Here is a 27,401-nt window from a genome sequence, read left to right on the forward strand (position 1 = left end):
TGTGTGTGCAGTTCGTGAGGATTAAAGACGCGCGACTATAAATATCGCTGTCGCGACTATAAACTTTACTTGCGATTCTACTTCGTCAGAATCCTTTAATCGTCCACATTAAATCGCCCTACGACTATCGTCGCCTTGGCATTGGGAGAGCGACCGCCGTTTCTCTTAGGTTTATAAGTCCCTTCGCGCGTCTATCGTCGGCCATCCGGTATTAGTGATGTAACGCGTATATCATCGTGAGGAATAAATTTGTAGCAGGCCGCGCGCATGCCACGGCATTCTGCGACATATTTCCAGACGCACAGACGTCATATCGCGACGTCCGTCGCGTCGCATCGCCTCCGTAATCCGCTTCGAAATCGTGATCGTGAGCGGACTTGAGAATCTCCCTGTCATCTCATTGCGCAATTGTTCCGCGTCGCCGATCGTGAGATTCTTTCCGCGACCCGCAATCTAGAATGCATCCTCGAGGATCGCTGATCACTGACGTTATGAAATGTTTGAATGGCAATATTCATCGCGTTATCGTTATCGTCGTCGCCTGCCCGCGCGCCCGATCCCGTAAGATCTTGCCCTCGGCAAGATCATTACTACGGAATGTCATTGCGGTATATCCTAATGATAACGAGCAACCTCGTTAACGAGATGCGCAGCAGGCAAAATCTCGTGACGTATCGTATATCTATATTTGCGTCGAGAGATTATTATTTCTTTTCTTCAACACAACTTGATATCTTTCTCAGCGCATTTTCTCAATGATGCGATTATCGAATGTCACAAACTATCAACTGGCTGTAGAAAATTAGACCAACAAACATTTCACGGTAATTAATGTGAACAATAAAGATTATCATTGGATATTGTAATTCGTAACATTATATGCTAAATTATAAATTACATTAGAATATGTATTGCGTTGTTGAATAATTATGTGTATTGAATATTGAATGCTATGCATTTAAATACATGAATTGTTTGCTCTATAATATAGATCGAACGGAAAATTTTATCTAGAATAAGAAAAGATCGACTTTTTGAGTTGGTAAAAGAATTTTTTAAGAGAAAGACTCGACAGCTTTTATTTTGAACGATAATAGTAAGTGAAACAAAACAAAACAGTTATGACACAATCTATTAGAGAGAAAAACACCACTTACACACAGCCCAAACCGGATCTTTATAACTAATAAATAATATTGTATAAATCTTGTACTCCTCCTAGCTCAATAAATTATGCGCCGATTTTTTGTTGGTCTTTAAAACACAGTTCTTTATTGGAACATCAAATTTGCATACTTAAATCAATCAATTTCAATTTTGATGCTATAATGCGTTTTAAATCGCTGTAAAAAGTTTATTGGGGACAAAATATTACTTTAGCCATGGTTTTTAAACCTGAATTTTTGTTGTTGTTCCAAGCTGTATTTTGCAGACTGACAAAAAATCTGCGCGTAGTTTATTGAGTTTGGAAAAAGTGTATAAAATTTACACAATATTATTATTAATTAGGCCATCAAAATTCAGTTCCAACCGTAAATGGTATTTTTCTCTCTAGAAGCTTATATTTTATTTTTACAAAGTATTCGCTTCGTTTTTATAATGTGACGGATACAATTGGATTCCAACAATTTTTTATCCGTGAAATTGTTAAAAATTCATCTTCTAATTCATCGCTTTCTAATTTCAACTAGTGAAAAATAATGAGGAAACCAAAATTCATGAATTTTATCACATTAGAATCTACAAATTATCATTCTAAAAATGTTCTAAAATCCGAAAATTTCGAAAAGTGTAATAGAATAGAAATTGGTTTTTATTATTGGGAATTTTTTTTCGACCTAATATTTATATATGATAGTGTATTTTCAAATGTATTCTCTCCCTGATTAAAAACTGCGTTGCTTTTTTTGTAAGAAGACGATTGCGTAAGTGTAAGTGATATACTCAGGCACTTCTTTCTGAAAGAAATATGGACTATTAAAATCGTCCTTTTTGGCTTGATGTCTCGAGAATTGTCACGAGACTATCTACTTAAAGATTCTACCTGAAACACATGACCGAGTAATATCTTAAACTCGCAATCTCGATCGTAATCGACGGACGTGGCGCTCTTACCGAAATTAGTGAAATTCAAGCGGACAAATGACGAAAGCGAGTGCGTCTGGAGAAACTAGATTAAATCGTGCAAAGCGCCAAATTACACCTCTCAAGGGTGCAGTCGTGAAAGTGTCGCCATTCCCACGGATGATTTGTGATATTTTAAGCCATTCCGTGATTAACCCATTTTTCGTACATAATGTCGTTTACATAACAATTACTTCATTCAGTCTACTTTCCTTCAGTAAATTATACTTGATTGTTTTGACTTACCCTTTAATAATACTCCAATTTAAAATAGTTTCACTCGCAGAACAGTTTAATCACAGAACAGTTTAATCACAGAACATATATTTAATTGTAATTGATTTAATTGTAATTGATAGTTGCAATGAAAACGGTATCTATACTACCCTAAATACACGCACATGTATACGTTTAACTTTCTGAACAATATGGTTAGTTGTAATTTATCTGTATAAGATGCATTCTCTAAGTACAAGAATGCATCTTACACCTTACAGCTGTAAGAAAATTCTTCGAGATATGGCATTACCCGTTAGATCTATTAGAATCTATCCTATCCATATAACTGTAATGTATGTCAATTGTAATTTATCCGTAAGATGCATTCGTAAAAATACAAGAATGCATCTTATACCTTATTATAGAGCTATAAGAAAAGATATTTGTGTGTGATATGGCACGTAGCCCGTTAGGCCTTATTATTAGAACTTATCTAACCATAACAGTACGTTTAATTATAATTTGTTTGTAAGTTGGAATATTCTTCTCTATAGGAAAATTCTTAAAGATGTTTCGTACGCCGTTAGATTTATCGTTACGCTCCCTCGATCTTGTACGTCGTGAGACGAGGGACCTAAACGTGATTTTTCCCAAGAATCTACCTGCACAGGTAGACTCGAAGATCCTCCGGCGATTAATCTCTGGACACTTGCTTGCATTTGTTATCTGACTAAAAAATCGATCCTTTTTCTCGTCATGCCTATCTTATAGCAGTTCCGTAAAAGAAGACCCTTCTCAATTCGTTCGTTTTCGTTATTCCTTTTTCGAAACTACGAGGTAAATGCATTTCCAGCTGAATTCCAAAAATATCGTCAGGCAATTGTCAGTGGGATTATTTTTGAAAAAACAAATCATCATCTTTCTTTATCGTTTCTTCATTTTACTATATTGTTAAAAAAAAAACATAATCCCCATACTCGAATGTAAATGAAATATCTTGTACATTTTTTAATATTCCTCGATAGTTTTGAAGAAACAATTTTATTAAAAAAAGAACTAATCGTGCAGTTTAGCAATTCAGAAGTATAAAATGAATATTCATATGATAGTTTCGAAGAAGCGATTTTATCATAAAACTATTCGCGTAGCGTATATAGCAGTCCAGAAGGATTAGATTGAATATAAACAGGTTTCTGTGTGAAACAACATTTTTATCGCCAACTTCTCCATTTATATTACTTTTAGAAATGGATTCCGCGATGAAAATTCGAACCACGCGAAATTAACGAAAAAGGAATACTGTCGAACGAAACTCGCCGAATAAAATCAGGTTGGTCCGTTTTAACGCTGAATAAATCCTCGAGGATATTCCCCGGAGTAGTGTGGATATATCCGCAAATATATTGGTTATCGCGGCACGATCGAGTCGATCAAGCGCGAAAACGTGACGTAAAAGGAAACGCCAGGTCGCGGAGTGCAGTAAATGCGCTGCAATATAGCTGGTTCGGTCCCGGGTCCCGGCGACTCTTATCTCATCCGTCGTAATCTACAACAAGGGGTGGAAGGTCGTGCCCGGGTGGCTTGACGTTCTCCGGCTAGATAATGCGTGTATTTACGGCTTATCAATTTTCCTTTGTCCCTCTTAATGCGCGCGCGCGCGCGCGCGCAGGGCTTGTTATCGTCGACGTTGCACGCGCGCACGGTATGGACCAGTTCGATCGCTTTCACGCCACGCCGAAAAATAAAACCGCGTATCACACGAGAGGTATATCGCGGATGTTCTGGTCGCTCGACTAACGGTACGTCGATTGGAAGAGAAAGAGAGAAACTATAATTCGCGATAAGAAACGGAACGATAAGCAAAGAGAGAGACAACTACGGAGTTATTTAACGCTCCGAAGCGATCGATAATATAGTGCGTCGACAACGTACGCGTGAAAATATACGTTTGATGACGAGAAGAGGAGAAGGGGGAAAACTTTGAATGGAGTTTAATAATGATTTACTTGCGGGCGATCGTCGGGACGTTTAACGTCAATTAAAGTCGGTTAAACCCTCAAGACGGCCGCGACTCGCGAACGATGGCCGCTCGCGTCGAAATTTCCCCCGGGAAAAGGAATCGCTTTTAGTATTTATTTAAGAATATGTAACTAAAAAGTCACAAATATAATTCGTTGCGATCTTCATTCGGTTGACGAAAGAGGCGCGAGTCAAGGCTGTCTACTTTTTAGGAAGGGAAAAGAATATATAAATATTTATATCACGCATTAATTTTTCTTATGTATCGGAATTCCATGAAATATTAATCACATTCGGTGAAAATAATAAGAAAGTGTTGTTTTTTTTTTCGCAACAATTTTTTTTTTCGTCTTCCTCTCGAAATGTCTTATTTTTAGATGATCTTTCGCCGTATCCTTGATCAAAATCACCTCTGCCTCTGCCGTTCTTCGGTTTATCTCGGCTAGAACGCAGAGGAGTCGCGAACGTCGTGATTTCGCGGCCGGAATGCCGTTTCCCCCCCCCTCCCCGAGATATCGGGCAATATACGGGAACATATATACCGGTCAGTTGTTCGCCCGGTGCAACGCGCAACGCGCAACACGCGACGGCGTAACAAAGAGCCGAATCGATTACAATATCTATTACGTAAATTCAATGAAAGCGAGATTTCGTTTCGAACGTCGTTGCCCCTCTCTCTCTCCCTCCCTCTCCCCTCTCCGTGACGTTTTCGCGAAACGACGACGACCGTCGTTTATGTTGCGACGCGCCGTTGACCGGTCCCGCGGCAAGGAAGTTTCAAACTATAGATAAGCGCGGCGCGGCCACACTCATCACTTCCGTTTAAGTACCACGGATGCGGCTACGCTCCGCGCGTTTGAATCGCATCGGCCGAGAGAAGATCAGAGCTCATCTCCGAGATTATACAGCGCGGTCCATAAGCCGCCGTTCGTCCGTCTCCTTCGAGAGCTTCCCTCCGGTTTCTGCCTTTCGAACGGCACAGCGATTACCCAACCGCGCGGCCGTTAAATAATTAACTTATTACGTATAAGGTTCGGAAATGAAATATAAAAGAACTTACGGGTAAGGGATTATATTATTTATCAATAATATTTCGCTCGCGATAAAACGAGAAAAACAAGACGTCGTTTGCTTTGATGGACATCAGTTGAAGAATATCAATTAAGATTATTAAGAAAGAGCAGAGAGATTTTCAGGGTAGCTCGCGCAGGAGCTTGCCCCGCCGAACTTTCTCCGGCCGAACGGGGAAATTTCCTCGGGATGAGGTAATTTTTTTTTTCGAAATTCACGCGAACGCAAGCTTCTCTCCGCTTCCCGCGCCGATGGCGTGTCCGTGTGGGTCTCTCGTGGATCTCGGCGCGCGTGGAACGTGGAACGCGCATACACGCTCGGCGGTGAGCGGACGAACGGAGCGGACGCGCGCCTCCTCGGCAGGCCCACGAGGGAGCTGAGCGCGAGCCGCGAGCAGGTACGAGCGGAATCTCGAGCGACGCGCCGAGGCAGTTCGTATTCCGCTTCCCGCCGACGACGTTCGCGCTTCGCGCCGGTCGCCTTCACGCTCGCTCGCCCCCCCCCTCCCCGGCAAACGAATTCTCCGATCTCCGTCGATCATGACACGCGGATGGACGAGGACGTGCAGGTGAAAGACGTTTTTTTCCCCCGCGCCCCCCGCCCCTTTCTCCCTGCCCGTCTGTCCGACCGAGGAGGACAAGAGGGACACGCGGACCCAAGTGCCACCGCGAGGGAGAAAAAGGAGAAGCGACGAGAGAGGAAGAGGAGAAGAAGAAGAAAAGATCGATATCGGCTCGGATACCGCCGGAAGATCTAGTTGGTGGTGACAAAGTTTGTTGTGGAGAGAGAGTTTGTGGAGGGTTTAACGCGCTTCCGGCCGAATCGAGGAGCAAGGTAATTGTCACCGAATCGATCTCTAGCGGGGGGGGGGAGGGAGGGGATTAATCTCGGATTTTTGCGCTCTCGCGACTGGAAGTGCGCGAGTGAGCCTTGAAGCGCTCTTCTGCTTTCTCTTCCCGTTAGAATCTTTGTTGATCATTTTTTTATCGGCGTCCTTTGCCGAAATCGCGAAAAAATATTTTTGCTATAGAGAACAACTTTGTACTTTTATACGTTATATTTGTACATATCTATATATATTTTTCAATTTCTCTGCATGCGCGACGGTTAAAGTAGATAAGATATATAATTGCAGGAAGCAAGAGCGAAAATGATTTAACGCAAGTAAATAATACTCGCAATACAAGCAATTAATACAAGCAATTAATACTCGATTGAATATACCGATTTGCACATAATGCACAGCTTCTCCTTCTTATCTTAACATCCTCCGTTTGATCGCTGCTTTCGGAATCTGAAAAAAAAAAGAAAAAGAAAACGATATGAGCGTTTACGTGCTCGCGCTTTTGAGGAGAGAAAGCAGAATAGAAATAATTTGTAGAAAGTGACGACGAGGAAAACGGACTTTACCGCGGGGCAATTAACGAGCTTGAATTAATTGCACAATTCGTATTGTTCGGTAAGTAGTGACGCTTAAGCGAGTCGTAATCGTCCGTCAAGCCGTCCGTGACGTTCGTTGCAAGTTAAACGCGAGGATACGATATTACGGTGCGAACCGGAATAAAAACCGGACGCCCTCAGCCGGCGCGCAATCGCGAATCTGCGAATCGGTCGAGTTGAATTTTCCCTCTAAAGTTTACGAAACTTGTAGAATCGACGTTAAGTACGGCGCGGAAGATAACGGGGAACAAAACCGTATCTTACGGAACATATTTCCAAATTTGGGGAGATTAATTAATGAGTTGGTTTCTCTCCCTCTCTCTCTCTCTCTCTCTCTCTGCTCTCTCTCACTATCGCCGCGGAAGAGAGCTTCTCGTATAAACAGGAAGTGCTTTTGTTATTATTACGATTATGTTATGCCCGCGTAGTTTAGTGCAAGCCTTAGTCATCGTTTACGCTGTTATAAGCCAAGCCCCGCCGTCGAATCACTTTCGTGTTAACTCATTGTCTCAGAACCACTTATTATCTTATTAGAGGCCATTGTACCGTCTCTAAATAATAAAATGACTGGCGGCCGTAGTGGGAATCGGTCGTTTCGAGGATCCACGGAAGTCGGATTTTTTGTGCGAGTGGTGGATCCCGTGTCGCGCAGGATGTGCAAAATTAAAATATTCTTGTGCCAATATTAAAATACAAGACATTTTTTTGTAAAACGACATTTTTCGTTCCTTTCCTCTCTAACGCGCCTATCGAAACAAATCACACAAAACGGATTATCGACGAATTCTCGTTTGCTTTAAATTTGGGTATCGTAAAACCCGCACCGTAAATCCAAGTGTGTTATTTTAGTTGAAGCTCTTCATGCATATTTCTTGCCGTTTTAAATCATGTCGTGTTTAACACGATTGGACGTATTGACTTTTAATTTAATACGATTACACGTGGTAAATGACGTAATTTAACAAGTAATAAAGAAACACGTAAAAAGATCTTCAGTCTAATGTGTCATTTTTAGACGTTTATACGTGGATTTGCGGTGTAAGTAAAAGAAACCGCTTTTATATAGCAAATTACAAGTTCAGTACAATTAGATACGGATGTGTAATAACTGCGTCGCTAAATTGTCGATTGATTATACTTATCAGCTTGTAGCAATAAAAAATATCAATTTGAACGTGATATCCAAAAATGTCAATAAAGTTGTTTTTTCCTTTTTCTTTTTTACGTGAATGTAATCTGCACTTACGCTGCGTATAATATTTACGTTTTATTCCGGTCACAATTCGTGCATTTCGCAATGCAGTGGAGCAAAGATTTCAGTCGGTTGTAAAAAAAAAAAAAAGTATCGCTCTCCAACAACGGGTCAATCAACCGCGCGCTGTTGATATATTCCTTGAACATCCCCGTCCCCGTAACAAATTGTTGACCTCGGAGGGTCGGTGGGGAATTGCATATTACTGATCGGCAAATCCGTAGCGAGGGGACGCTGCTGATATTCGCAAGGGCCTCCTCCATCGATCATTTTCTCGCCGCGCCGTGAAAATCATTCCGCCCGCGGAGAGAGCGGCCGTAAAATGTCGCTGCGGGACGTCCGTCGCTTTCAAATTTCGGTTTTTCGCTTATGAAAATAATCTCCGGATTCTTTTCGAGGCACGACGTGTCGAGCTTTCAGTCGGAAACAAGAATTTTTCCGATAAACTATCGAATTCGGATAAGATCTACCTCGATAAAAATTATTTAGGCACTCTCATAATCGTTATGCTGTGCTGTACTAAATCTGACACCAGGAAAGACTTCTATTGTTTAAAAGTTGTCTACGTTTATTATTATGAGCGCGTTTTATGCGTTTATTTTTTATTTCTTTCAATAATAAATGTTATTTAGAAAAAACTTTAATAGGTCTAATCATAGTTATATAATTATTTATATAACTATTTATTGTAATTAACTGTATAATTATAAGAGTTATATAAATAATTTTGGCCAGGGCTGTATTTCCGATATTTGCAAGATACGTAACAAAATTATTCCAATTAAAATCGAAAAGGCCGATCCTGCGCGATGAGGGAACCTGTGGTAATTCTCTGAGAAAGTGCTGTCAGGCGATTTCGATCGGAATAAATGCATGAGATCGAGCCGGTCGCATAAATAACAAGAGAGTTAGTAAGAAATATACAGATATTTATACACCGTGACATTATAAAAAGAAATACTGCCTATACATAAAAATCAATCAAAACGTCAGCGACGCGCTAACCGGACCGCACCGCACCAAGCGCGGCGCGACGAAGACGCGCTCGCGTCTCCTCCTGCACCATCTGCCAGCCGCCCTGAATTTTATCGCGATTTATTCACCGCTCGTCCGCCGATCCGATCGCTACGATCATCGTCCGGAGATAATCGTTTCTTTTTCCCCCCCCCTCCTTTTTTCTTGCATCGAGCATTAAGGTAAAGGTACCAATACCCGGACATGTACCTATATCCGGACACCTTTATTATTTATAAGTATAACGCGAATTAAAATCAAAGATAAAAGTATTTTTTCTCGTAGTTTGAAACTTCAATTATAATATCCAAACGTTTATTTTCATAAATTTATATTTTTTTAAAGGTATCCAGACACAGATACGTGTCCAGGTATATTGGTACATTTCCTATGCTTAAGTGTCCGGATATTGGTACCTTTACCTTACCATCGCCGTCCCGTGTCAGTCGCGCGTAACGATTCTATACGCGCGACTACCAGTTCCTCGGACGCAACTGGAGCGAGTGCGAAATCAACGTTTTCGCGTGCTATCTATCTCCCCGCGAAACCGGAGCCGCGAGTCGGGCGAAGCGGAGCGAACGCCCGTCCGCGCGCGCGCGCGCGTAAATTACGGTCGATTACGGACTGCAGTTTTCTGAGGATCCGAATGGACCGCAACTCGCGCGCGGGAACACTTACGCAATCTATTTAAATTAGAGAAAAGCGGGCGTCGGGAAGAGAGAGAGAGAGAGAGAGAGAGGCCGGGCCCTCCCTCGGCCGTCCGGTACCGTTCCTCAGGGGCCCGTCGCCGCGCGTGCACCAACACGTCGCCTCGCCGCGCGGCCGATTCTCCGTAACCGATAAATTAAACGCACGGGATATCTCTTCCGGTTTGAAAGCACGCGACTGCACACGACCGGAGCGCGCGGAACTGCGTCGACGGTAGTAACCGTTTCATCGGAAGAAATCGAGCGAGCGATCGAGAGCGGCGCGTTACGCCGCTACGCCGCCGCACTGGCGAGAACCGCCGTTCCCCAACGTGAAAATGTCTCATTGTTCCATCCGATAATAATGATTCAAATCGGTGAGTCAAATTGTAAACTCGGTGTATGATTCCATCCGGCGTATAGCGGAGCTCTTGGTCCCGCAAATTCTTCTCCCGTAAAACAATCTCTCGCGCCCCTTTTTGCTCCCTTTCCATGAATTTTACGTTAAATGTTAATTCTAATAGCGTTTTGTGCACTGTTAAATTCGTAGTGTCAAATTGTACTCAATTCGAATCTTTTCTGATCGCACTCTTATAAGTCCGCCATGCACTGTTCTTACTAAAAGATATTAATTTAACTAAATGAAGTTAAATCAATAAGTTTCGGCGCACATGTAGTTAAAAATAACCAAATGTTATTTAACTCAAGGTATTGGTTTAAATTTTATCCTTCAATATTTATAACAATGTGTAATCCATTTTTGTATTCAATCTATTTATCAAGTGGATTGAAGAACGTCTGTTGCGTTAACGATACCCTTAAATTGCGTAAATTGTAAATATATAAGTAAACACTTATATAAACACTCTTTGACTTATAAACTCGGAGATTTTATAGCCGATTTTGCGAACAAAACCATCGGATGATTTATATATAACTTCGCAAACGTTCATAACCTCAGAAGGTTGCAACCGCGAGTAAATCAATCTTATATAAATACTTAATTTTGCGCAAGTAAGTACTAAAAAATTGCTTTCGCAGAGTTATAAAAAAAATCGAAGGCACGCGTCTATTTAAGTCTCCGCTCAGTACAGTTTTCAGCTCTAGGTCGCGACAGGTGTAGTATGTTTACTTGATTTTAGATTGATAATGATCGCATACACTTATACTCATTATAGATTTGTGTCACGGTAATAAAGTTCACCGCGACGTAGAGAGTAACATAATTCACGCTCACATGCGTGAAGCAACCGAAGCGTCAACTTTTTCCTCGAGCGAGAAGCGAGTGCCTCCTGAGGAATTTCTTTTTATAACGACTCGTTGATCGAGGATTTACCTTATTATACACGCTACTACACGTGGCCTTAGGCGCGATCAAATTGTACCCCGATAAATATTATCTCCATAATTAAATCATCAACCGGAATAGAAATAATAATAATAATCTATATACTGGCAAGTCGAGAAATTTGCGGGTTTATTCTTACCTACATCCGTTCCGGGTATAAAATGTAAACTTTAAATTATCTATAAGTATAATAGCGCTGAGGTGTAAAGGCGTCACCTTGTAATTTTAAATTTTCAAGGCATTTTCGTTGGATTCGACATTATTTTTGGATTAACATTATACCTAGCTTTAGACCTTCAGTAACGCTTGGAAAAAGTCGAAGGGATAGATAGGTGTGCAACGGTGCAAAGGTGTGTGTTCCGGTCCGCTAGCACACGTGGCGATAACGCGCTTATAAATATGCGCGACGCACGCGAGTTATAAAAGCTCGATTTACGTACGTCATTTTAAGAAACGCAACCCAACCTTGTCCCGATTCCCTTTCTGCAATGATCGCTCGCAACGATGGACGAGTCGCGACGCGATTTTGCAATAGTTCACGGCTTTGAAAACAAAAAAGAACACGGAGAAAAGAATCGACCATGTATAGCATTATGTAGCCGTTCAACCCTTTCGCCGTCGAAGACGCCGACTGTAGAGAAACGAGGGAACCCCGAACGTGCACACTTACGGGTATATAAAGTGAATTCGATATGGTTATTTTATATTCTTCGTAAACACTCACACGCGCGTTCTGGACCGATGTGCAAAATATCTTTCAATGACTTAAGCAACGTTTAGTCACAATTGTTGACTCTTGCGAATATATTTTTACGAGTTTCCGATCGCCACGTTGGCCTGAGTTTTTCCGATCTACAATCCATTCTTCGACCAACTTGTAGAATTTATTCTTCTTCAAACGAAAGCATTAACGAGAATGAGATCGCTCATCGTGACTTTCTAGTCTTTCTATAGTTTATTGCACCAATATACGATTTAATGTTAGCGTATAACAAAAAAGGTCTGTTTGTCATGTATATTATATATTTTTCTGCAAAATATGCACACGATGAAAGAATAAGAATAGCAACAATAAAAACTTGTATTAAGATGTTGGAAGAATATAAAGGAGGCCAAACTTTCAGCTGCCTCTCTGCTTGAAAACGGACAACTTCTTTGTCCACAAGTGACCAACCTACTACCTGTGACTGCAATAATTCGAATCTAGGTTTAGGTCCCGTACCAGGTTTAGGTCAATAACCTTTATTAGGTTTAGGTTAACATACCAGAGATATCCGGGTTTTCTCGAAAACGTAAAAAAATTATTTTCATTCTGCGTTCAAATCTGTTGGTCACGACAATATTTCTTTTGGAAATACTACAGTTCTACTACGCGTTTAAAGGGATTATTTCATGAAAAACTTTAAAATCTTCGGAATTTACTTTTCTTGTGTACTTTCTTTTAAGTTTTAAATCTTAAAATGTAGTAAAATTACTTATTTTTTACGAATTTAGACGAAAAACGCATAAATAATAAAAATAATTTAAACTTTTTCCTTACGCAAGATATCACAAAGTAAATACGTAATTTTAACATACGTGATGTCCCGCGATCGACGATCGTATATAAGTCGTTCGATCTCTTACATTTCATAAATCGTCGATGCGCGCATCGGGATATTTTCACTTACAATAAGATAAAATCGACACACCAAGTTGTCCAGAGAAGCTGTCATTAAAGTTATCACACGTCGCGTTCTTATATACATGCATGCAGCCTTGGACAATTACTTTCACACACGCGCGCGTACAAATATTATATTTTTATATAGTTTTTCCCTCGTTTTTTAAAATGAAAATTAACTCTCGACGCGCGACTATATAGTAGTAGGGATAGATCGTGTTGGCGGGACAAAAAACTACTATTGTCGCCGTGATTGCGGCGCCGCGTGATTGCGAAGCCGCGATTGCACCGGCTCGCCTTCGAGAGGAAAAAACTTGGGACTTGTCGGGCTGAACGAGTTACCGCGGGTCTCTCCTATTCGGGGCACTCGAGGCGATCCCAAGTATGCTTGTTACTTTCGTAATTTTATTGCCGAAGCTGATGCATCTCGGCGCTGGCGCTCGGCCGTTGCATGCCCGGCTATTTTTCTCGGGCATAAATCTCCCGTGTGTCACTCTCACTTTCATTTTGCGTAAGGTATATCCGGGATATATCGAACGAAATGAAGTCGTTCACCGCGAGAAAACTGCTTGAGAGCTCAACTACTGGAAACGACGGATCACGTAATCTTAATTTTTTTTATGAAATCGCGCGATCATCGCGGGATAAATGGACCTGAGAAATGTTCGGAAGTTATCTCTCTACAATGTTGAACATCGAAGCATGAGATTTAAACTAATATCTTGAGTTAAATAACATTTTGTTATTTTTAACTCCCCCTGTGTGTCGAAATTTATTATTTTAACACATTAGTTTAGTTATTTACGTTGTTTCAGTTAAATTAACGATATGTCGAGTAGGAGCAGTGGCGACCTATAGGAATGATTAAAAATGAATCAAATTGAGTATAACTTAACACTATGAATTTAACAGGGTATCGAGGCTTCGGGAGGGAAGAGGTTCTAACGTTTTCAATACGGCTTCAGGAATCGGGAAATCTAAAATTTTAAACACGCGTAAATTTCAATGGACTTTCCATTGCAAGAATTTGAGATCTCACATTAAAGACTTCTGATCGTATGACTTTAAGAATTCGATCGATCCCTCCGATCTCGTTCGATCGGTTTCCACCAGTTTCCACGAAGTCGCGCGGGGAGCGGTGAAATTACGAAACTGTCTGCGACGACAGGCGGAAAAACCACTATCCAGTAAAACAAACGTGAACCTTTGTGACGACAAAGGTACACGTTCTGGCGAGAGGGATGCACATTCCCGAGCGAGAGAAAGAGAGAAAGGCGATCGAGGGCGTTTAGGGGTTTAGGGACGTTTAGAAAGGGTCGCGGCGCGCGAAGAAGAACGAAAGCGCCGCGCCGCCTGTAAATAACGAAATGGAAAATTCTCTCCTTAGTCACGGCATACTTTCACATCGACACGCTGCACTTGCTTATCGTTAAAGGCAGAGAAGAATCGGGCGTGCGCGCGTGCGCGCGTGCGCACCCGTTCGTTCTTGGGCACGTGCGTAGGCATTTACGCACTTGCGTGCGGTGTGTCGCGATCGCGTATGTGAAAGGTATTTCACGAAAGGACAAGGGAGGCCGCGGTCGCCAATCGGCGCTGCGATTGCGACAAGCTAGAAAATGCTGTCGGCGTCGTTTACTATTAGTTATTAGTATAACGATCGCGCAAACGATGCAAATTGCAATGATAATGATTATATTGCACGTTGCCGATCGCGGGGATTAGATTCGGCGATAATCAATAAATACTTTTCAATTCATTAAAGGTTGCGAGACAAAAAAAATTGCGACACGATAACGGGGTTACGCGTATTGAATACGGGCGCTCGGTGTCGTATACGCGTATTGCTAATTGCACGACATTTACGCAAACTCCAGATGTTACTTTCAAACGAGCGAATATTTCAAACAAATCGCGTTTCCCGTTGACTAATGAGGTGGACGTAAACGATTAAATGATTTAAATAAACGGTATAACGCAATAGTGACGTAACGATCGCGTAATATTTCAATCGCACAATGGCCGCGCGTGTACTTTATTGATCGTTAAAGGTTCTTGATTGACATTCAATTTTCCTAGGCTGTTACGATTCGTATTTTGACAACGGTAATAATATTTGAACAAAATCCTTTACTTCGACTGAACACCTTGAGTGCTTTTTGAATAAAGACTGCCAGTTCGGTCGAAGTAAAGGATTTTGTTCATTTATTACTCACTTGGCGAAGGAAAAAGGATCTTATCTGGGGTAATAATATTCGTGGCGAGAAGAAGGGCAAGCGTAGAGTCCGCGATCACGCTAAATGTAATAAATATCAGCCGGCCAAAATCAATATTACGGCAACGGAGAGAGTGGAAGATGAATTGTGTCTTAAATTAAAAACTCGTTCACCGATTCACTTTCAGTCACTTGAGCGTATATAGTTCGCTAACTCCGGCTAGTATCCAGGAAGTAATCACTCTTACGCTTGAATATACTCTTATGCTTGAATATATACTTTCCCTGTGTTGCCGCGAGTTTTTATCCGTATAATTTCATTCCCACTGAGTCCATCGGTTATTATAGTAATATTAGAAGGCAGTGCAAGGAAAGTTGTTTTTATCATTAAACGCGAAACTGCAATGATTACGAAACTCAAGGGGCAACAATTATTGTCAATAAATGATACTTCCAGCAGACATTTAGGACTAATAAGTAATAGAAAATAGCATGTAACAATAAATAAAATGCGACTTGTCTTTGTTACTTTTGTTATTAAAATAATTTTCTCCTGGCGCATTCATTTAATATTGCACCGAGTTAATAACGTCAATGATGTGTCTGCCGTCGACGAAAATTATTACGTGCAATATTTCACGAATCGGGAGATTTCGACGTGAATTTGAATAATTAAAATTCTGCGAGCGAATCGTTATAGGGAACGTGTCTTACATTTTTAATTGTCATTTGAAACCGCAGGATCATTTAATCATTTAATTAGCATTTTAACGGACCGATAGTTTATTGTACCCGACAGCTCTACAAATATCTTTTTTATGTAAAAGAAATACACTTGTCTAGAATAAATAAAAGATCTCTCTCGGCAAGCTCACCTCTATCATTTTATCCATCTAAATGTAATTATTCTTGATTATCATTATACAGATGATTATTATTTTTTTTAGATTTTTTTTTTAAGAAAGTTGTTATTAGTGTTATTACTATGTGCGCCGGGATGTAAGATATGTTTACTGTACGAATCCACAGCCACGGTTTTGCTGCCTCAGATCATCGATTTCAGTGATATAATTTTATATATACTGTTAAATTATATTAAGTAAAGGATGAAATTTGAATCAATACTTTGAGTTATATAACATTTCGTCTATTTGTACCATGTGTGTCGAAGTTTATCATTTTAATTTAATACAGTATTATTATTTTTTAACTCCATTGGCATTGGTTTCATTAAATTAACGACATATTGAATAGGAGCAGTGGCAACCTATATAGGAATGGTTAATTAAAATTCATATTGAGTATTTGACACTACGAATTTAACAGTGTAACTTTAGATTTGTATAGCATCGCAAATTCTCGATATTACAAAATTTTAATCTTGTTCATTTATATCAACGTTCTTTGCGTGACATTATAATCTTCGAAGATTCTCTTTTTCTATCACAGATCCTATCGCACTTGACGCCTCGATGATAGGTCACGCATAACTTCTTCTTGTATCGTCGAGTTTGTATTACGTGTCTTCTTTATACATATTCCTTATATATTTTCTTATTTCGTAGTACGCTTCTCACAGATCCTCGGCACTGTTTTACTTCAGCAAGTGCTTAAAATTTGATGCAGGTCTATTGCAAAATTCATCACGACTCCCTTAATCTGTTTTTAAATGCGCGATATGAGTAAATAGGTTTGTAAATTCCGGTCTCGAAAGTGTTACGCCTTCTTTCTTCTTTTTTCCCCACAAATTTCTACATCTGTTGCGAACACCTCGGCACGGCAGGTTCTACATTCTACAAATTCTTGTATACGCAAATTATTCAGGGCATATGTTCGTTTATCGATACTATTATTGGTAGCTGGAAAACGTGGATTTCCCTCGCTCATAATCGCTGGTAAAGAGTCAAGAAGATATCAGCGTGTGTCCTAGTGACCTAAAGATAATAATCTGTCGTAACAGCGCGTACTTCGATCTTCCGCTGCAGAGAGCTCTTCGTTTATAAAACGCGATGATATCAATGACAGTAAATAAGATCAAGCTATAGTCAGGCCAGTTGCGATTGAGACCAGTACATATACTAATTATTATACAGATCATTGTTCAATAAAGTTTATTGATTTATTCTCAACTATCACCCGATATGCTTTAATATAATAATTATTATATATAATTTCGCGCGAGAGAAAAGGCAAAAATTGTTTAGCCGATAGGTCACTGTTTCGAATTTTTTCATCTCTCTGCTTCTTTAACGATTCAAATAAACCAACGAAACTATTTTAATTACGTCTGTTACTAAGACAATAACTGTCAGTCTAAATAACTCCGGTTATCGCAGCTATTTATTCAGATCAGGTCAGAGTTATTCATACCGATAAAATCGCGAAGAAATTGTCTTTGGAGAGCTCTAACACAAAGAGACGTGTGAACAGTATGCGAGATATCGTATATCTTCTTTCGTCATCGAAACTTGAAAAGATCAACATTGAGCGTATAAATTATGCGCGTAGAAACCGATAGCTCTTTTCCCACCTTGCACCCGCCGACGGGGTCGGCGCCATGCAGATGCTACCGGTGAACCTGAGACCGCGCACGTACATACGGCAAAAGCAATTGTTACGCGACGTTATTCAATCGTTTCTAAACGGGCAGCAACGACAGTGTGCGGCAGGTCGGGATTACCCAATGGTAGCCTCAACGTGACTTTCTCCGCGCGAAACACCTGTGCACCGCTGGCACTGGCCTCTGAACTTCTGCCTATTGGCGACACCCCGTGTTTCCCCCCTTTTCTTCGGCTGCGATGGAAAATCCACGGGCAGGATCGAGCGGTTTTAGAAAGTCGCTCCCCTATGCGCGAATCTATGTATACCCGTGGCGGCCGTTTGCCGTTTCGTGTCGCAAAACTACGGTCCAGGCTGGCACCGATCTTTCCCGGGGAGATTTATGGTGCTCCTTATTTCGTCGGGAATCGATTTATACGGAAATTTATGGAGAGGTTTGCGACGATATTGATGCAACGATTCGGCGAAAAAGCCTTGGACGAAGCCCTCTGTTCCGATGAATTCGACGAATTCAGGATTTTACAACCGTGAACGCTTTATTTAGATAGCCTGTCCGAAAAGAAACACTTAAATTAAAATATTATATTAATTAAAAAGAAAAACATCATTTACGGAATCTTGATAGTCTAATAATAAATATTGTGTGAATTTTCATGCATACTTTTTTCTAAACTCAACTAAAATATTAAATCCCAGGATATTCGAAATATTTAAGACGTCAGGATAATTTGATACCTCGATAGGACTATCTCCGCGAGAAATCTCCGTCTGTTTTCGGCCCGCGGCTGACGTCGATTGACGTAAGTTGATGTGATTAAAACTCCGCGAATTACCGTATATTTCTATATACGCAAAATGAATTAAAAACCATCTCGGAACTTCAAGGTGAGGAGACGAACGTGCGTGAAAATCTGACGAAGATGATTCATTCTCCTTCGGTCGTGTCATGTAATCTTGCCCCCTTATGAGGGCACCATCGTCCCGTGAAAAAAGGCTTTGTGTCGGAACAAAAGATGCGGGATACTCGTTTCGATCGAAGGGCTTTCGATTAAAAACCACCCAACCGTACTCCTTCATTAACCAAGGGGGAGGGAATCCTCTCTCCTTCTCTTTTTCTCGATTAATTTTGATGTTTCGACGATAACAAAGCCGGAAAAGGGTATTTATATTTTATCATTATGGCTATTTCAATTTGATTGTATATTTGATTGTATAATTTTGCAAGTAACTTGGAGTAATTTTATTACGATCGGTTCTATTTTGTCATTACGTAGGTAGGAATATGAGAGACCAGTCGGGAATCGCGAACCTTATTGAATTATTAATGGATACGGTGTTATGAATAGCAACGAGTTTAAACGAAAATCGATTAAGAATCATTTACGCCGCGACATTGGTCGGGCTAAACTTGTTTAATTAACAGCGGCAAAGTGAAAATCTATTTTAGATTAACTTGAGATAATTACGCGATTTTTATTTTTCTATACGGGAAAGAGATATTCTATGTGTGGAAGGATTAAAACATCTTATAATTTTTATCGTATTGTCAATGAATATAGATTCGTAGATTATATATCAAACGGGATAAAAACATGATTGAAAGGATGTAGAAAAGAAGTATGAGAAAGGGAAAAGAAGATAAGAAAGGACGTTTACGAAACTGAGCAATAAAGGATTAAAGTGCGTAAGCATTGCTGATTTCGTGAATGATCTGCTCCTATAAAGCACAGTCAATCTCGTTAAGTTTTCAGCACGCCGAACACGTAATTCTGAACAATGTAGGTCAAGTCTGACGACACTTTTCTACATGATTTCAATGACAATCATCCTAAATGCTTCTCTCGCACGAATCCTCCAATGCCTCAATCGCTTATAACCCGGGACTAAAATTGACATTTCAATTTCGCACGCGCATAAGTTTGGACTCTGCTATTCCAGAATTCTTTAGAAATCTGAAGGAAAGTGACGGGTTTTGTGTGAGTGTAACAATCCTTCAACCCGGTGTCTTATATTTATAGCCACGTGTCCCTGTTAAATTCTTCACCCGGCAAATTTCTCTCTGTCGGATATTATATATTTCGTGAAAGCCGATATCAAAGATATTTTTGGTGTGTCTTAAATAAATTACGTCTCGTTTCACATTTTATTGACTTATGTTTCGGTGAAATCTCATTTCCGCAAAACCACGTCGTAAGAAGTCAAGCCGTGACTCTTTATGATACATGATGGATGACAAGTTTTTCCGCGCTTATTCTAACTTCGAGGAGCGTTGAATAAGCAAACAGCGCATCAATTATCATCGGGCGCGCTCGCCGATTTAAGCGAACAATAAATTTTTGTAACAACAACGAGAGAGAGAGAGAGAGAGAGAGAGAGAGAGAAAAAAACACTATACGTTACGGCTCATTTTTTGCGTTGCGCGTTCAACGAACCATAAGTTGTTGAGATTCAATCTTGTACACAGCAATTCACCCAGCAACTTACTTTGCATTTAACGCGGTATATACGCGCAATGCATGTGTTGGAAATGCAAAACACTAATTGGACAGCTCGGAACGTTTCTTGCGCGTGTAAAGCGTGCTTTCTACAGTTTCTACACAACAAACGATCTGTCGATCGCGGCTCATCCGAGGGATCGTTTTCAGGAAGCGACTTATTGTTCCGACTCCATCATTCCGTAGACCGTTTGATTTGCGCTTTCAAATGACGAAGATTGACATAAATTTTTGTACATCCTTTGTTTTTTGCGAAATCTTAAAAAATGTCCCAGCAATCTGACCGTGTACAACTCAATAACCGTAACGCTTTTACTATTGTTAATAATTAAATAATTATCTTTTTTCTGATACCTATTCCAAAGAATTATCTATACTGTTAATATTAAAGGATAAAATGTAAACCAATACCTTGAGTTAAGTAACATTTTGTTACTTTTAACTATACCCTGTATGTCAAAATTTATTATTTTAACACAAAACAGTATTATTTTAACTTCATTGGTTTAATTAAATTAACGACATATATTTGATTTCCACATTTTATTAAATTTCCACATACACCTCAGTTTTATTTGACCAAAACTGTTAAATATTAAAGGATGAAATTGAAACCAGTACCTTGAGTTAAATAACACTTTGTTATTTTTGTGTTGAAATTTATATTTTATCATAAAACAGTATTATTTTAATTATATTGGTTTAGTCAAATTAAGGACATATTGAGTGGAGTAGTGACGTAAAGGAATGATTAAAAGAGACTCAAATTGAGTGTAATTTGACACTAAAAATTTAATAGTGTAGCTTAAAAGATTTCGTTAACTCGGTCTCGATCCTCGATATTCCATCAGCGACGTATCAGATGGAATAATGATTAACGGTTTTATTGTACTTTCGCTTTCAGATGTGGCACTTGACGTGCGTCGACGACTTCTTGAACCGCGCGTTTTACAAGGTTGGCCTCGTTGTCGGTCGACACCCCGGCTACTTCGTAATCGTGCCGATACTGCTGGCGTGCATATGTTTCACCGGCTACCAGAGGATACACTACGAAATCGACCCGGAATACCTCTTCTCGCCCATCAACGGCCCCAGCAAGACCGAGCGAGCGATAGTCGAGCAGTACTTCAAAGTCAATTACAGCCACCAATTCGATGTCAGCCGTATCACACGACCAGGTGAGAGTCTCGTCTCGATCCTGTGCCTGCCGTTCACGCGATTTCTTCGCCCGCGAGGAATCCAGCGAGCTTGTAATCCTTCCAGTCGAGAGTCGGCATAGATAATATATATTCCTGACACGCCTATAAAATTCTTCTATACAGAAAAACTGTATATTTAATTCTTTCTCGCTTTTTATTACTATTTTTTTTCAATGCCTGGAGCAATCACAACTTTCAACATCTTGAAAAGCGAATCTCAATCGTTAGTTCTTAAAATAAGACTCTTGAAAAAAAATCTTCTTTTAACTTTCTTGATTTCCATTATGAAATATTTTCATAATTGGACTTTCTACTAACTTTTTACCACGCCGCGCTTATAGGAAGGCAATACAGAAGCCAATGTGTTTTTGCTATTACCGGAAGAATGGTTTTATTTCCTGGTTAGTGATCGATTGAATCCGTTGTTGCTTGTTGCAGGCCGATTCGGTCGAGTAATTGTGATTCCCAAGGATGGCGGGCATAATATGCTGAAGAACGCGATTTGGCAGGAGCTGCAACAGCTCGACTGGCTGATCAGGAACGTCACGGCCAAGTACGAGGACGAGGTGTTCACCTACGAGCAAATTTGTGCGCGATGGCTCGACGATTGCTTCGCCAACGACATTTTAGATCTGCGTGTGATAATGAAGTATGCGAAACGCATTAACAAAATGAATAAATAAGCGATTTCGTATTCCGCGATTACGCGAAGAAGTAAAAACGAACCGATTAATTCGCGTTTTAAATCGAACCTCAAACTTTTTCCAGGGACGTGGAAAGGCGGGACGTGAACCTGACGTTTCCGTGGGTGTTCAATCCGGTCAACACCGGGGAGGCTCTTGTGCTCGCGCTGAAATTTGGCGGAAGCGTCGTCAATGATGATTCCACCATCGAATCGACGCCTTCGGTGCAGCTCGCCTACTTCATCATCGCCGGCAGTCCACGGCAGGACGCAATGTAAGTCTTATACCGATCACGCTCGCAAACACGTCGGTATTCGCTCGATGGAATTGGTCCAGTTATTTCAATCATACACGACGGCAGAGTAATGTCGACCGTTGTTTACCGACTCGGGAGTGTGCAAAGTCCATGAAAAATATACGCTTTACGCGCACAAATACTGCAGGACTTGCGGAATATTGTCATGTTAATAAATACCATCAGTAGCAATTTTCCATTTTCTAGATTTCGATTTTTGGCAAAAATATCTAATTATATGTCAAAAATTTAAATATTTACTGTTAAATTCGTACTGTTATAATTATACTTAATTTCAGTCATTTTTACCACTCTCATAGGTCGCCACTGCTCCTACTCAATATGTCGTTTTTAACTAAAACAATGTTAATTCAACTAAACCAATGGAATTAAAATACTTAATACTGGACACACATGTTAACAAAATATTTTTAACTCAAGGTATTGGTTTAAATTTCATTCTTTAATATTTAACAGTGTTGATTTAAAAAAATGTGTAAACGGCGGTCTAAGTTTTGTTATATTTCATTTTGTTACGTCGCGTCGCATAGAACTGCAGAATGCATTTTTATAAGAGCTACAAGTCAAATTTTTCTGCTTGATAATCAGCTGTGCTCGTGGAAGTAGTATCTCATTAATTCGCCACATGGTCGTCGGTCGGACATGACCAATTGAATCATCTATTGCTATCAGCGGCGTCCGTGCAAATAATAAGTGTCTGTGATTCATCCGTGACCATATTATATTGCCCATTGTTATTGTCGAAGACGGTAAAGCATATATGTATATTGATGGTCTTCTAGCCATATTTGTTTCGGATACATTTTGACCGTGGGTCAAATTATTTTGTACTCAGGAAGCATTCAGAAAGCTAAACTTTAGAGAAGAAACAAAAACCAAGTCTATAAAATCAATAAAGTCTATCGTATTTTTCCGTCGGCGGAAAATTTTCCAAAATTTTCCTATATCTAATGTTTCACATAGTCTTCGGTAGATATATTCTTCAGTGTTCTTCGATATAATTTGATCTGTTTTTAATTTGCCGAATCAGCGGCGCCGCTTGGGAGGAGGCTTTTCTGGAAGTCGTCGGCAAAGCCGAGGACGGAGGTGTGTTTAAGCACATTAGCACCGCGAGATTCGCCTCGAGGACCCTCGAGCTGGAGCTGGAGGCCAACACGAAAACGGTCGTGCCGTATTTCGCCAGCACGTTCATCATAATGAGCCTGTTCTCGGTCGTGACGTGCATGATGACCGACTGGGTGCGCAGCAAACCTTGGCTCGGTCTTCTGGGCAACCTCTCGGCCGCGATGGCAACAGTCGCCGCTTTCGGATTGTGCATCTACCTGGGGGTCGACTTCATCGGCCTCAATCTCGCCGCGCCGTTCCTCATGATAGGTGAGCCGCGAAACCGTTACCGTTTATATATATATATATCTCTATATAATTCCGAGCTCATCCTTCAATATGAAACAATTAGCGTAAGTGCGCGAGTTTTCGCATTTTAATATAGATACATCGATTGTAATATATTTTACAAATTTAGTGCAAAGTCCTTTCATTTATTAATTAATAATACGTTACTTTTAATATAGTTAATAGAAGAAATTTTAATCACATAATATATTTATTTTATCAAAATAAAATTATTCCGAATTTGTCAGACATTTTTTTATAATTTCAAGATACTTCATAGTTTATATACATAATTCCCTCGTTTTTTCATTACTCAGGTAGAACAGGGTCATAATAAAGTCAAGATGATGTCAAAATTACGCGGGCAAAATTATTTTTTTGTCATTTTACCATTATTTTGACGTCTTTTAACTTTATTGTGACTTTCGTGTTCTACCTGGGTACCAATCCCCTCACAATCGATATTTAAATTGATACTTTGCATTTAAGTTGAGCAACGAAAATAACGATCTGAGCTTCGCCTTTTTTTGCAATGCGATGCCGTAATCTCCTGTCGCGTCTGTAGAAACACGTGTTCTCGACGATAAACATGTTAGCTCGTCTGGTGCGTACAAGCGAAATAAACGAACTGTGATTTATGTGAAAAGCGGAAGTCGCTTTTTCCCTTTCGACGTCGCGCTCGCCTGCGTTCGACGCCGAGCGAAGTCAGTCTTTACCAATAATAACAGCTTTATTCGGTCCAATCGACCGACCGCAATTCTTAAAACGACCGTTATTCGCTCGAATTTCATCCGAAAACACGTAGCGTTAATAAAGAATCGACAGTTTCCTGTGTCGTCCGAGTTAATTCGACTAATTAAATCGAGCAAAAGAGAGCGAGGAAAATTTGCGAATTTTTGAAAGTCCATTGATTTACTTCTCTTTCTCTCTCTCTCTCTCTCTCTAATAAAATTTAAAAATCTTAATTAGCTAGTAGATCATTAAAAAACAATAATAAATTACAATATAATTGTAATTTTATATATATATATATATTTCATAAAAGATTTTATATATATATATATATATATATAAATAGAATAAAATAGAACTAAATTAAACACTCGAGAGAAGAAACGTCATATGATAACGTCTTCATTAGTCACGTACAATTACGTATTGTTTTGAAGATTTACCGCGAAAAACACATTTTCTATTACTGTTCATGCTCTCTGAGAAATTGGACGTGACACTTGAAGACGGACGTGACAACTAACCGAAGAATGGGCGGTGATAAATTTTCAAGGAAGAATTGACTGTATTTAGAAAACGTATTGATTGCTTTAAACAATATTTTTCTCGGAAAATATTCACGATTCCATCCTGAATGTAGAAACTAAAATAGTTTGAACTTTCTTAAGATTATGAACTGAATAATAATAATAATAATAGATAATAATGGAAAAGAATTCGTGGGATGAAAAAATTCGCACAGCTGAAAAAAAATGGAAGAAAAAGGAAACTAAAGAAAATAATATATTCTTCGAAGATGTAAATAAGTTTAGAGTTTACTTTTTCTTCAGCATCGCTTTGCGAGAAATTATTATACAATTGTGTAAATCGTGCTTTTCGATTACAGGAATAGGGATCGACGATACTTTCGTCATGTTAGCGGCCTGGAGAAGGACGAGCATCTCCAAACCAGTTCCGGAAAGGATGGCGGCGACATTGAGCGAGGCTGCCGTTTCCATCACCATCACGTCCTTGACGGACATGATATCCTTCTTTATCGGCATCTTATCGCCGTTTCCTTCGGTCCAAATCTTCTGCATTTACTCAGGTATCCGAATAAAGCAAGTTATATACAAGCGAAGTATTCGAAAACTCTGACGATTAAAAAAAAAGATATAGTTATTGAAAGTTCACTACAACTTTTTGATATGCATATTAGAATTCATATTTCTTAAATTATTAATATTTATATATAATTAATTATTATTAATATATGCATTGAATGACAGGTTTTGCAGTGATCTTCACTTTCCTGTTTCACTTAACGTTCTTCAGCGGATGCGTCGCGATCAGCGGTTATTGCGAACAAAGAAATTTGCACAGCGTTATCTGCTGCAAAGTGGAACCGCTATCCAAATCCAGTAAGTATTACGATTGTTTTATCGGTAGGAATATTGTAATTTTTTGTCTCTTTCACGTCATTGCATTTCGATCTTCTTACAAAACCGAAATTTACGGTAATTCTCGATTTATTAAATACTAGTTCTGATTAATTACTCACGAATTGTCAGTTCCTTGTAAATTTATAATTACGTCGTTGTTTTCTCTCACTATATAAGTCGATCGTTGTTATGCAGAATACCACCGTTCGAAATCTCGTTACGTCCGCGTGACGTATCGATGTTACGTCAATACGGACAGACACGCGTTACGTTCGGAAACCGTTAATTCGTTAGGTCATACGGCATTATGTAAAGGAAAGAGTTTGCTTTCTCCATATTTTATTTTTCCAAACATTGTCAGGCCGATGACTGCAAAGTGCCGACAAAGAAAAGACCGATGCTGCTTCGATATCGCGGATTATAACATCTATGCAATGAAATATCTTAGAACCGAGAATTACCATCGCGACAAAGCAACGTCTTTTCTATTAAGTTTAATATGAAATTATTATATTAAACGGGAGTTTATTATAATAAAAAGGAATTATTATGAAATTTTTAAGTTTATTATGAAATTATTATCCTAAACGACATATTTCAGCTCATCGATCGTGGCTGTACAGAGCGTTGTGTTCCGGCGGAATTGATCCCGACGACCCTCACAATCCGATCGACAATCCCGAGCACGGATGCATGACTTGGTTCCGCGATTACTTGGCCGCTGCGTTAAATTATCGCCCTGTGAAAGCCATTGTCATCATCATTTTCTTATGCTACCTTCTCGGCGCTCTTTACGGACTTACGACCCTTAAGGAGGGCCTGGAGCGGCGCAAGCTTTCCAAGGAAGATTCCTACTCGATTGCCTTTTACGACCGCGAGGACTTGTACTTCAAAGAGTACTCTTACAGGATACAGGTATTAGACATTCGCAAATTTCGATTCGAAAGTTACTCGTGATGTAATCGGGATGTAATCGGAACAAGTTTTCCAAATTTTTTATTTCGTGTGCAATATTATCGTTTTATTACTCTCACAAATTTTATCTGAATATCAGAAAAACTGCAGAAATACCAGGAAAAAGCTGCGACAAAAAATAAACACTGTAACTGTTACGCGACACACAAAAAAATCTCAATTTCCAATTTTACACCTCGATTGTTGATCAATAACATTTTTTTGCCACCACTTTATTGACTATGCAAAATAATGCGTTTCTATTATACCGCGCCGGTCCTCATCTCACCCTTGTTTCTTGACGCTTCGAGAGCCGCGTCGGTCAATATTTAGAATTTAGAGAGTTCCGGTTTTCCATGCACGCGAACTCGCCGGCGAAATGTTTCCTCATAAGCGGCGCAAGAAAAAAAAAAGAAACGTTCGGAAGAACGGAGTGCGTTACGCTTGGAACTGCCACGCATAATCCGGTACGCGCAATTATGTCACGTGCTTCCCTCGATATCGTGCAAACAACTTTCTCCGGCTGGCTAGCGTGAACCTCAAGAAAAGCAATGTCCGTTACATCACGCTTCTTCGAACCGATCGACGAGAAAGACCCGGCT

General features: G+C 39.9%; 2 protein-coding genes across 4 annotated transcripts in view; one reads left to right on the forward strand and one right to left on the reverse strand.

Moving 5' to 3' along the window:
• The first annotated feature begins 4,967 nt into the window (after positions 1 to 4,967).
• The window catches only part of Ptr (patched domain-containing protein), a 29,511-nt gene continuing 7,077 nt past the window's right edge, over positions 4,968 to 27,401 (forward strand). The window contains exons 1-9 of one of the 3 annotated variants that reach the window (XM_077415902.1): positions 4,969 to 6,267; positions 6,815 to 6,892; positions 21,007 to 21,280; positions 21,740 to 21,950; positions 22,070 to 22,258; positions 23,331 to 23,674; positions 25,311 to 25,511; positions 25,693 to 25,824; positions 26,447 to 26,760. In XM_077415902.1, the coding sequence (XP_077272028.1) occupies positions 21,007 to 21,280; positions 21,740 to 21,950; positions 22,070 to 22,258; positions 23,331 to 23,674; positions 25,311 to 25,511; positions 25,693 to 25,824; positions 26,447 to 26,760 (1,665 nt within the window). In that variant the 5' untranslated portion in view covers positions 4,969 to 6,267; positions 6,815 to 6,892. Of the gene's footprint in view, positions 6,268 to 6,814; positions 6,893 to 21,006; positions 21,281 to 21,739; positions 21,951 to 22,069; positions 22,259 to 23,330; positions 23,675 to 25,310; positions 25,512 to 25,692; positions 25,825 to 26,446; positions 26,761 to 27,401 lie in introns of all 3 variants that reach the window. The other 2 variants (XM_077415900.1, XM_077415901.1) reach the window with 2 other exon arrangements.
• Nelf-b (negative elongation factor B) overlaps positions 6,578 to 27,401 on the reverse strand; it is a 37,439-nt gene continuing 16,615 nt past the window's right edge. Inside the window, exon 9 of the mRNA XM_077415906.1 lies at positions 6,578 to 6,727. The gene's annotated coding sequence lies outside the window, so the exon portion shown is untranslated. The remainder of the gene's footprint in view (positions 6,728 to 27,401) is intronic.

The sequence above is a fragment of the Temnothorax americanus genome, unplaced genomic scaffold, assembly GCF_048541705.1.
Source record: "Temnothorax americanus isolate GAGA-0224 unplaced genomic scaffold, ASM4854170v1 Scaffold4, whole genome shotgun sequence".
Classification (NCBI taxonomy): Eukaryota; Metazoa; Arthropoda; class Insecta; order Hymenoptera; family Formicidae; genus Temnothorax; species Temnothorax americanus.